The sequence below is a fragment of the Nannobrachium achirus genome, assembly GCF_963921795.1.
Source record: "Nannobrachium achirus genome assembly, chromosome: 13".
NCBI classification, from domain to species: Eukaryota; Metazoa; Chordata; class Actinopteri; order Myctophiformes; family Myctophidae; genus Nannobrachium; species Nannobrachium achirus.
Window position 1 is genome coordinate 34,186,482 of NC_137833.1, and position 12,542 is coordinate 34,199,023.

General features: G+C 44.5%; 1 protein-coding gene across 1 annotated transcript in view; it reads left to right on the forward strand.

Moving 5' to 3' along the window:
• Positions 1-12,542, forward strand: part of LOC308297062 (AT-rich interactive domain-containing protein 5B-like) — a 94,960-nt gene that overhangs the window by 67,286 nt on the left and 15,132 nt on the right. The window contains exons 7-8 of the mRNA XM_080740453.1: positions 5,392-5,444; positions 6,604-6,701. Coding sequence (XP_080596579.1) covers positions 5,392-5,444; positions 6,604-6,701 — 151 coding nt within the window. The remainder of the gene's footprint in view (positions 1-5,391; positions 5,445-6,603; positions 6,702-12,542) is intronic.

Consider the following 12,542-nt stretch of genomic DNA (forward strand, 5'->3'; position numbering starts at 1 on the left):
TTGAGGAGATGGAATATAGATGGCAGCCAAGTACTGGCAGTGGGCCCAAAGCCCCTACGTTACACACTCTCCAAATTAAACTGTACCGCGGAGAAAAATGTACAATCTGTGGCGATAATAAACTATAAAGGAGCCATTGTCAACAATTGAGTAAATCACGTCCTGCCCTTTGGGAAAAATACGAACGGTGCTTGCATCAGCGTACATTGGGTTAGCTTTGAAGAGACGGATGAATGTGTGTGCTCACACTTGTCAGAAGGATTTTCGTTCCCAGAATGTCCTCCAACAGTGTCAGAGGAACATCGCATGAATGGGAACCACGTCTGGACGAGATCAAGAGTGCTTCACTTCACAACACTTTGGGAAAATGTGTCATATGACACCAGACAGTTTGTTCACTTGATTGATTCCATCCAGTTGACATAGAGCAGAAAATCACCATTCAATGCACTGAGTCCGTCTCAGTAATTGTTGTCTCCACCAGCCGAAGGCATGGGGGAGAGTATGTTTTCCCCTCCGTCCGTCCGTGTGTCCGTCCGTCCGTCTGTCCGTGCGTCCGTGCGTGCGTGCGTCCTCGCAGTTTGTGTGCACCTAATCTCAGTCGCCGTTGGCCCGGTCGCTGCCAAAGTGAGCACACACATTCCCTGGATGCCAATCTAGAACCTCTGCCCTAAATTCTTCAAATGGGCCTTTTCTAGCGCCACCTAGTGGCCGATGTTCGCAAAACACATTTCTGTGCACTGCTCTTACAGATTTTATCCAAAAATCCTACAAATCGGTAGGCAGTATCTCGACAGTCATGTGATCGACACGGATCTGTCCGATTTTGCATATTCCATCCTGATTGGCTAAGATTGGCTTCCAAAGTTTGTAGGATTGAGCCGTTTTGAACAAAATGCCTCAAATCCCAAACGCAAAGTGCAATTATCATGAAATCGTTCCCACTAGGTCGAGGAAGAAATGCCACTTCAAATTTTTGAAATCAGCCTCATGGTGGCGCTATAACAGGCCGATTTGTGGTTTTACCTATAACTCCACCGATCAGTTTCAAACTTTGTAAGCGCACTCCCTAGAGGCCAAGGAAAAACCCTTTCCCTGCATTTTTCACATCAGTCTTTTATAGCGCCACCAGGAGGCCAACTTATGTAAAACACATTTTTTCCTATTATTCCTTGAGATTTTATCCAAAAATCATGCAAATCAGTACACTTGATCACATCTCTATAGTCATGTGATCAAGTCCGATCCGTCTGATATTTCATATTCCATCCTAACTGGCTAATATTGGCCGTTTTTGAACAAAATGCCCCAAATCATCAACACAGCTTGCGATTAGTGTGAAATGTGCCACAAATATTCCCACTAGGTCAAGGAACAAATGCTACCTTTTTCACATTGGGCTGTTATAGCACCACCAGAAGGTAAACTTTAGCAAAACACATTTTTGGAACACAATGCCTCAAATCATGCATGCAGTGTCCGAATGCCATGAAAGATCTAAGGTGAAGAACATATGCCACCCTTTTTACATTGGCCTATTATACAGTAGCACCACCAGGACGCCTGGCCTGGTGGAGACCTGTGCTCGGAAGAGCACTGCTTCTAGTTTGAATTGTGGTTTTGAATTCGCTCTTTGAACGAGTCATTTTGGCCTCCCCCCTCAATTCAGCCAAAATAAATTGCAATTGGAGATGTTACCCTTTACGTGTCCATTTGTTTCAAGTGAGCCCGAACAGGGCTGTAATCGGCCAGAGAATTACACAAGGTTAATGGATCAAAACACAGGACATGACACATAAATGAACCAGAGAAGAGAGGAAGCAGAGAATTAGACGGAGAAGGGGGGGGGGGGGGGGGGGTTGATGTCTGCTGTAGTTAACGATGACAGTTTATAGCACAGTAAAACTCATTATTCTAAATTCTCAACATGAGCTGTAAGCTGTGGTCTCACTGACTTGGCTAACCTCACAGAGGTATTTTGACAATCCTGTCATCTTGACTGCTAAAATGTTGCTGCTTAAGTAGGTCATTGTGGTTGAGGGAGAGAGAGAGAGAGAGAGAGAGCATAATACTCTCAGTACGCTTTAGTTTTATTTGCTGTATCAAGCCTGAATTATTCTTTGTCGTAAGACGGTGTTGTGCACTGAAAATAGCCTAAATACAAGCTCACAACGCATCGCATCCGCGACGCGTTGTGAGCTTTTATATCAGCTATTTTCGGCGCACAACACCATTGGATGACGGAGCATAATGTAGACATGGGTTTGAGCGAGTGGTACAGTCTAGTTCCACGCGCCAACTGTTTTACATACAGTACATGCTTTGAATCTCTAAACTGGAAACATCATAAGCAAGGCCTCATTAAGTGGTGAAATCATGCTGTTTAAACTTCGTCCTTGGCAGCGAGTGCCCATCAGCACAAAGAGGACTGGGGGGGGGGGGGGGGGGGGAGAGAGAAAAGAAAACACATCATAATTAATACAACAAATCCTCAGATGTAATCAGCAGCAGCATTATTTTCTTCCACAGGATTCCTTTAAAAAGGCTCTGCATTAAAAGATCAAAGCGAAGCATTTTCCCCGTAATGGAAATTGAAATTATCTTATTTTGGTTCGCGTTTGAGCGCTAATCTTTAATGTAGTTCTCTGGAGTTGAGCAAACCAAACCAACAGATGGTTGAAGGAACTTAGTAGATCTTTGTTGGATGAAGCTCAGCTGCATTTAAGACTAAATATAAAATCCTTTCTGATACAAAGCATGGATTGAATTTAATATAGGCTTTTAAAAGAGTGTTGATTGTGTGTATACTGTAAGTGTACACACACACACACACACACACACACACACACACACACACACACACTCTGTACGTATACATTAATTACTATTAATGATCGTATAAATGACCTGGCCAATCAATCCTACCCTTCCTTTATGTGAATGTCCCATGAGTTTTAAACCTCTTTATTCTTTTGGCCTGATGTGTGCAGCACGTCTTTGTTCTGTAGCCTGGTGCTCATGTTGAATTTATATTTAACTCCCGCTCCCAAAATGCATAAAACATCTTAAGAGCAGAGGTGCTGAGGTGCTGATCTGAGACCAATTGTCATCTTAACTCACAGTAATAAGTCATTCATAGTCAGCTGATTCTTAAAGGGATGTGTCATCATACTATTTCACATCCCTTCGCAGTATTACTCTGACCTTCAAAATAACACGGCGCACACTGGTAACAGCATCCACATCTTGCCTGCTCCACAAACCACTTGGAAAGCTAATTAACCTCTATAAAGCAATGGTGAGGTAACGCCTGACACTGTGGTTCCCCTGACAAATCACTGTGACATCACAGGTGACATCACAGTGATGTCAGATACTCAAAGCAGGGATCTCCATATATGGGCATAAAAGGGATTCTGTTAGGGATCTCCATATATGGGCATAAAAGGGATTGTATCCCAGATGATGCCCTGTTAGGAGAACCACACTAACAGAATCCATATATGGCCAAGACAGCTTTTCGCCCTTAGGCGTCTTACTGGTAGCTTCTACTCACAAGCTTTACGACTGCCTCCTCCGTCAGTTGGCTGGCCGCAGAAAAAAAAAAACAAGCAACAAGGCTGCCGCATACAAAACTGCATGATTATCTAAATCCTCCAACCGTTCCATAACACTGAGCAAAACCTTTTCGGAGGGAACATTCAGAAGTACGTGGAGCTCGTTTTCCAGTGATTCGTTGAAAATACACAATTTTGCAGAGAATAAAACGGCGTTTAGTCGACATTGAGTTTGCTTAACAGCTGCTCCCGTTGAAATTGCATGGGCAGAGTAGCATAGACTGAGACAGAGAAATGGATAGAGAGGCAGAGGGAGGAGGTAATGGAGGAGTGAATTAAAGGAGGTAGAGTTGGAGTAGAGAGGGTTAGCAGTGCTTGAAATGTACATTTTGAATGGCCTTGACAAAATAAAGTGTGTGTGTGTGTGTGTGTGTGTGTGTGTGTGTGTGTGTGTGTGTGTGTGTGTGTGTGTGTGTGTGTGTATGTGTGTGCGTGCGTGTGTGCGTGTGTGTGTGTGTGTGTGTGTGTGTGTTACTGCTTTGGCTTGTGTATGGTTTTCTGAAGAACCGTTTCCAATGTGTCTACTGCTTTTAGCCCCATTGGTTAATTGGCATTCAACCACGCGTCAGCGAGGGTGCATTGTGTTTGCTGTTTTGTTGTCCTTATCTCAGTGATAATTTGCCTCTGCCGAACAGAGGGAATTAAGAAAAGAACTCAGAAATGACAAGGCTTCTAAGGGAAAGGCACATTCTCTAATTTCCTTTATCGGCAACGTTTCTCCCAGTCCTGCTCTCTATTGTGGTAATTACGGTCGACGCATAACAAGCTAGTTAAATAGACCATCTCTGTGCAGTTAGAAGGCACAATACACCAGAGCTCTGGGTTCAAATAGAAAAATCTACCCCTGCTCCTTTTGTTATTCTACCCGTGCATTGACAACAGTCGCACAGAGGAGGGAAGAGGAAAAAAAATCAATGCTGTCAAATGTGGAGATAGGAAAATGTCATTTAGACAAATGCAAGGCTTTGTGTACGCACAGATTGAATTTTGATGGATTTCTCCCCAGGCGAGGCCTCCTTTCCTTATTTATAGGCCTTCATATAACAAATGTTAAACAATGATGTTACAGAAAGCAGATACAAATGTCATCGGCACAAATAAACCCAGAGTCCATTGTTTGCGGTGAATACATGTTTTCAAAGAGAGACAGACATTTGAAGCCTTTAACCGGAGCTTCATCTGCGGGGTTATTGGGGAGATTTTGATTACCAGCCTGTTTACAGCACAATCAAACGTGTTAAACAAGATTCACGTCCATTATGATATTGCCTGCCAAAGCCTATTTGCGTGGGTAAATCTGTTCAAAAAGGCATTTGCATTCATTCAGACGTCAGTTTCGACACGTCACTGAGCCCTCTCCACTCAGCATGGTTTTCCTTCATACCTGTGGGCTAGAGCTGAATGTTAACACATCTAATCTGTCAGCACCAAGCATATGGTGTGCTTTCCATCACACGGTGCTTATTTTACAAGTATTCTATATTCATTTGCATCTTTTCAATTTTGGCGACAGGCGGCTTTATCTGCAGCTAATGATTTCCTGTTTTCCTTGTGTCGGTGCTGCCGATTTTAACTCTACATAGCCACAAAGCACAGAATATTTGAAAGATAACATAATGTTATCATCACAGACATACAGTGCCTCTGTTTGTCTGTCTAAATATCTACTCATGTCCATCTCATCTAGCTGTCTGGTGTGACAGTGTATATGACATAACGTATGGTGTGTTGTCATCACAGACCTTGATTGACTTGTTTGTCCCGTTTCCCACAGTCAACCTTTGGACCATGTTCCAGGCTGCTCAGAAACTGGGAGGATACGAGTTGGTAAGTATTCACACATGTGGCATTATATGTTCTTCAGGGTCCTTCCCTCCCCCTCTCTCTCTCTCTCTCTCTCTCTCTCTCTCTCTCTCTCTCTCTCCGTATTCACTTTCTTTTTCAGTCTACCTTTTCCTGTCCTTTCTCTCTTTTTATTAATTCTCTACTCTCGTTCCCCCTCTCGCTCTCTCAGTCACCGTTTTCCCAAGGAGAACATTTTTGTTCAGGACCACATTTAGCAAAACGATGCCGTTGTTTCGAAACCCCCTCGGAGTGGAAAACACATGTTCCTGTGCTCTCCACTGGTCAAAGAGGAAATTGGTCAAATCGGTCATATTTTCCCACATTGGAGTCTGTAAAAATGGACCGCACATTCACGGGTGCCCACGGGTGTGCGCGACACACACACACACACACACACACACACACACACACACACACACACACACACACACACACACACACACACACACACACACACACAGATCTGTGAGAGGTGAGGCGAGTGATAGAGAAAGGGAAACAGAGAAAGGGAAAGGAAAGAGAGCTGAATGAGAGACGACATTTGACTTGGCAGCACTATCTGTTACTTGTTCACCCACTATTCATGTTTTCAAGCGCAGGAGGACAACGTTTGATGTTGTGGAGCAAAAACACATTGCAGGTCCCTGTTCTTTCATTAGCTTAGCTGGTAAAAAGTCATGCAAACAGACAGCCCAGCCAAGCCATAAACAGGATACAGCTCATGTAATTGGCACTTGTATCCCTTTAAAGCCATTCTATCTGCTGCTGATTAGGGTACGCTTCATGACGAGGCTGTGTTAGCTTGGCAGCGCCCACCGTGGGTTTATGTGTTTGCTGATGCAACTCGTCATTCTTCCAGCAAACTAGCCAGTGCGATGCTGGCACGGAAAAGGTCTTAAGCAGTGTTATGGAAGAGTAGGCTACGGGATATGGCAGTAACAGCTGACTAATGTTAACGGGGTTGTTTATGTTTATGTTGGAGCAGGGTGTTCGATTATGATCCCCACTGAAGTAACGGGAACATTGTGACTCAGTAACTCCGTGAAACCAGGGAAGGAATATGCTTCTGATTAGACCACCACAAAACAGTCACTCAACATTTGTGTTGTCATCTTTCTTTCTTCTTCCTCCATCCCTCTAGATCACGGTGCGCAGACAGTGGAAGCATGTGTATGATGAATTGGGAGGGAACCCCAGCAGCACAAGTGCTGCCACATGTACACGCAGACATTACGAGAGGTGAGTTATCATAAATATACAGGGGTTAAAGTTCTCAGTCCTGGCGATTGATTTCAATCTTGAGGATTCCATACTAAGGGGCTTCTTCTGAGATCAGTGCAGATCCGCAAAAAAATAAAATAAAAATAAGGGGGAGGTGTAGTGATGGCCGCGGCGCGAATGACAAAGTCGTCAAAACGCTAGTCAAGTGATCTCCAAACTAAAAAGCTGTTATAATTTCAAGATATGAGTATTTGAATTGGCCAGACTAGCATAGCATACAACAGAACTTCAGAAGATACTTCTATAAAATGAAGCATGGATTGGCACACACACACACACCCACACACACACACACACACACACATTCAGTGAACGCGTTGTTCGCGATGTTTTTAAAATGGCATTTTAGGAATCAATCTTCTTGTGCGCAGTAAATATTTTTGTTTAATATACTATGTATTTATAAATACTGTATATGCGCAGTGTGCGCACACAACACAGTTCACACAGCCTGTGGTAGATTAGAGGCTGCCCACAGCTGTGTGCTGAATGAGCGTTCACACCATTTTATTCAACTTTTAATCAACTTTGATTCAAGGTCTGCGTTGAGACGCATTGATCTCCTGCAGAGATTGCGCACGAAGGATGGTGGTAGTTATCAAATCATCTCTCACAGAGGCCCTGGCTCTTATTAAGGTGTGAGAGTCGATGCTGTACAAGTGTTAAAAACGTATTGGAACATGCACAGACCCAGCTCCAATAACATTTGAAAGGGATTCAATTGTATCTCTGAGGATTGATTGATTCTGTCTCGCCCAATAGCACCGATTGTACCGCCTGAACCGTATATGAACTCCCTCAAATTGGAGAGTTTTTATATTAAATATTCATTGACCTAGATGTGGTAGAAAAGAACAGCGGCTGCATTCTTCCATTTAAGCCTGATTTATACTGATTTAGACCAGTGGTTCTCAACCTGTGGGTCGGGACCCCAGGGGGGTCCCCAAATTATTTTGGGGGGTCCCCAGATGTTTAACTTAATGTGCAACATTGTTTTCTCACTCAACAGTAAACAAACCAAAATGAAATGAAATGTAAGTGTATAGAGGGTATATGCACATTTCTAAAGTGACAATTTAAGGACTTTTTAATACCTCTAGAAGCAGAAATTGTGAAAATAGCAGATCTACATGCTCACAACGCCTCGCAACGCAAGGCGTTATGAGCATGTAGATCTGCTATTTTTATTTTTCACTGGTTAAAGTATTCAATAATTTTAGTCCTAAATGGGTTAAGGTGTGAGAGTCGATGCTGTACAAGTGTTAAAAACGTATTGGAACATGCACAGACCCAGCTCCAATAACATTTGAAAGGGATTCAATTGTATCTCTGAGGATTGATTGATTCTGTCTCGCCCAATAGCACCGATTGTACCGCCTGAACCGTATATGAACTCCCTCAAATTGGAGAGTTTTTATATTAAATATTCATTGACCTAGATGTGGTAGAAAAGAACAGCGGCTGCATTCTTCCATTTAAGCCTGATTTATACTGATTTAGACCAGTGGTTCTCAACCTGTGGGTCGGGACCCCAGGGGGGTCCCCAAATTATTTTGGGGGGTCCCCAGATGTTTAACTTAATGTGCAACATTGTTTTCTCACTCAACAGTAAACAAACCAAAATGAAATGAAATGTAAGTGTATAGAGGGTATATGCACATTTCTAAAGTGACAATTTAAGGACTTTTTAATACCTCTAGAAGCAGAAATTGTGAAAATAGCAGATCTACATGCTCACAACGCCTCGCAACGCAAGGCGTTATGAGCATGTAGATCTGCTATTTTCACAATAGAACCGTGTTATACAAAATGTAATGCCTCAACTCTTAGTGCTCGTCAGGGTGGGGGGTCCCCAGTTAAAATAGGATTATTTTGAGGGTCACATCCTGAAAAGGTTGAGAACCACTGATTTAGACGTGTCGCTTGCCAAAAATTGCATCTGTGACGCGCTGTGGGCCTGTGTATGTGTTATTTTTGTCGCATGACGCCATCGTACGATGGGTTATAAACCGAGCATTACCGTATATGTACACACAGCTCTGTTGCGTGGTGGGACCACGAGGTGAAACGTTCACATAATTGCATCCTAATGTATTCATCTAATCAGGCAGTCAGACGCTGTGCTGCAGCATTTTGAACCGCCGCATTGTAATCATCACTCAGAGGGTATTACTGAACCAAAGCAAACATATGGATATGATCCTGAGGGAAGCTGTGAAGAGATGTATTCATGCAAGCCTGCGCTCAGAAACACACACACACACACACACACACACACACACACACACACACACACACACACACACACACACACACACACACACACACACACACACACACACACCTTTCCCAAGGTTAAACAAATGCCAAATGCGATCTCGCAGTCAAGCAGGAGATAACCAGCCGCTCATAAAGCAAGTCGTCCCTGCAGGCTGCCGACCCTCTCCAAAGCCCCTTGGGCTGCTGTGTGTGTGTGTGTGTGTGTGTGTGTGTGTGTGTGTGTGTGTGTGTGTGTGTGTGTGTGTGTGTGTGTGTGTGTGTGTGTGTGTGTGTGTGTGTGTGTGTGTGTGTGTGTGTGTGTGTGTGTGTGTGTGTGTGTGTGCGTGCTCACATGTGAGCGTGCCTCAGCCACAGACGTACCTGGGAGAGCAATATCCTGCCAATACCGTATGAGGGAACAGGGGCGACTTTTATATCGTATGGAGATTAGGTTGGTGTAAGCAACCTGCACTAGTGCTATACTGTACAGTAGCAGCGGCTTTTCACACTTTTGTATCTCTTCCATTGTTGTCTTTATTTTTATTTATATATATATATATATATATAATTTTTATCCCACGATTTTGTAACCCATTTTTTTCACCCAGTGCCAATTTGCCTATGTAATCCTGGTTTCTGCTCTCCCTCTGCCGCGCCTGGGGGGAGAACGGACTGACCTCATGCTTCCTTCTATGCATGAGTAGTCCAAGTTGCTTCTTATCACCTAACAGGGGGGATTTCTCCGGTTTGGACGTAGCGCATGGAAGGAACACGTTATTCCAACCAGTTCCTTTCCCCTCCATCAGGTGCCCCGGCTGGCCAGGGGGAGGCATTATAGAGACCAGGATTACTGCATGTTTTTGTGAGGGTATCTACACTTTTTTGTTTTCTAAGGGATTTGTTGAAGCACTGCATGTATAAGCACTATATGCAAATAGGATTCAGCATCTTTAGGATCTGATTTGGTAATGTGAACCAAGCGGCTATATTAGGTAGATACAGCACACTCTACAGACAGTGTCCACCGACATACTGGTTCAAAGTACCAGGATGTTAATTTATGATCCATAACAGTGTGATAGGTCAGGTTTCTATGTGCATGCAATGTTTGAGCCACAATCCGCAAGTCTACCTCCCTGTTCTGGAAAGGAAGGACATGGAATATTGAGGGCAGCAGGGGTCTTTGGCCTCAGCTTACTGCTTACCCCCATTTACTGGTCATTTTCCCCCTCCTGCACCTGTCCTCCAAGATGACTCTGGCCCAAGGGACAAATATTGTGTCCCTGCTGCAAAGAGCAGAAACCTTGCATTGAAGTCGCGATTATGGGGTCCCACTCGAGGTGGGGAGCCCAAATGGGATTTTTGAAATGAGATTCTCAAAGAAAGCAGTTTGTTTTTGCTTCTTTTGCTGTTGATCGTAGAGACATGAAAAACTGAGAGCAGAGAACGTAAGGCCGACGCACTATCCGGTCAACTACAGACACACTGCGAGATTTGCCATTTTAAACAATGAAATCTCTCTTTGGATAGATATTGGCCACAGTTGAGAAAATATGTACTGCTGGCGGCTGTAAATGGGGGGGGGGGGGGGTAAAAGGCAGGCGGGGGGCAGCATCAGAGCTGCTGAGGTGTGACTGCTGCTGCGCTGGCCTTTCTCTCTCCAGCCACTGAGAAGCAGCTGAGAGAAAATAATGCTGAATCAATAGAAAGCAATAATATCCACACACTGCAGTGAATATCAGAGAGAGAGAGAGAGAGAGAGAGAGAGAGAATGGGAGATTGGAGGTGAGAGTATAAGGAAAAGGGTTGGGGGCATGTGAGAGAGAAGGTGAGGTCTATAAGACGGAGGAGTTGAGAGAGGGAGAGAGAGAGAGAGATTGGGGTGTAAGGGAAAGGGTAGGGGGCATGTGAGAGAGAGAGGTCTACACGAGGGGGGGATAGAGAGAGAGAGAGAGAGAGAGAGAGCGCAGCTGAGCTGTAGCCAAGCATGAAGCACTTGCAGGTTTCCTTTCGGGGGAATAATTTTAGCTGAGCCTCCATGTTTGGGTCTGCTCGGAGGGCAATTAGCTTCATTGTATTAACTCAGCAAACACGGCCATTCTTTCTGCGTGATGAATGAGGCTGTTTGTGGGTCCGCTGAAGTGTGTGTTTGTTCCCCAGAGGCGTCTTTGTGACCGCCCCCCTTTAATCATTAGTCAACGCGCCACAAAAATATAATTCACAGAGAAAGGAATGTGCGGTGTACAAAGTAGAACAGCACTGTCGTTTCCCTCCGCCTCTCAAAAGGGTCCCTTCTGATTTGCCCCCAGCAGGCCAACATATAGGGGGAAGAGAGAAGAGAGTCTCAGGCTGGCAGCGGGTTGGGAGGGAAGCAATATTTTAGGTGCATAATTGCCTCAGATGAAGTGGACATTCTTGGCTCTCCCACTTTGATTTGGAGGCCCACGAGTGCCCGGCCCTCATTTTGAATTACACGCATCATCCTCTAACTGCCCCTAATGGTAAAATCATCTGGAATGGTTGCCTAGGAGATGTTATTGTGAAAGATAGAGCCAGGGACATAATCACTGTATTTATGCTGTCTGTGAACGAGGCACTAGCAGTCGCTCGCCGCTTATGCGCGTGGTTCAGATTGAATGGGAGTTAACCTCGGTTCATTGTCAATTTTCAAAGTTAGTGGTTTTAAGTTGCAAGACCCCCCCCTTTCCCCCCGGTCCCGCCTCTCTCCCTCACTCACCCGTTCATTCATTATCGCACTGAGTAAGAAGAAAAAAAAAATCAATGTAGAAATGTCCAAGCCAAGGTTCTGGCTCTCCAGCACTAAGAGAAGCTTTAATGATATTTATTTAAACCGTTTCCCCAGATTAGCTGTCAGGCCCTAGCGCTCTGAATTAAAAATGAGGTCATGAAAGAGATGGCATCAATAACCTTGAAATAGACTGCCGTTTGCTTCTGTGCTACGTCTCTCTCTCTCTCTCTCCTGCTTCATCCCCCTCTTTCTGCCCTTGTTCTTTCTCTCTCTTTCTCTCCCTCTATCTGTCCCTGTGTTTCTCCCTCTCTCCCTTCTCTCTTGTTCTGTCTCTCCCTCCCTCCCTCCCTCCCTCCCTGCCTGCCTGCCTGCCTGCTTGGTACTTCATGCTGTTTCTTTCATTATACAGGTCAGCGCCTTTTAACAGCTCCTACATATTTAATCTCCTCCTGGTTTCCTACGCGATCTCCCGTTACAGAAACATCGCACTTCTCCATCGCTCCTCATTCCTGCCCAGTTACATATTTCTCAATACCATGCCATGCCCTGGCATCCAAATATTGCGCGAGGGGGGGTTGGCAGGGAGGTTGGAAAGGGGTGGGGGGCTGGTATATCCATGGCAACAGTGAAGCAATTTAGAATAATTTGCTATTTAAAAAGTAAAACGAGAGAGAATGCAAAGGAGAGAAACAGAGAATGCGAGGGAGCCTGTTTTGGGGGGCATCAAATATTTTAATCTCCAGTACTAAAGGTGTGCCATATGTATGTTGGAGAAGAGTGCACATCGGGTC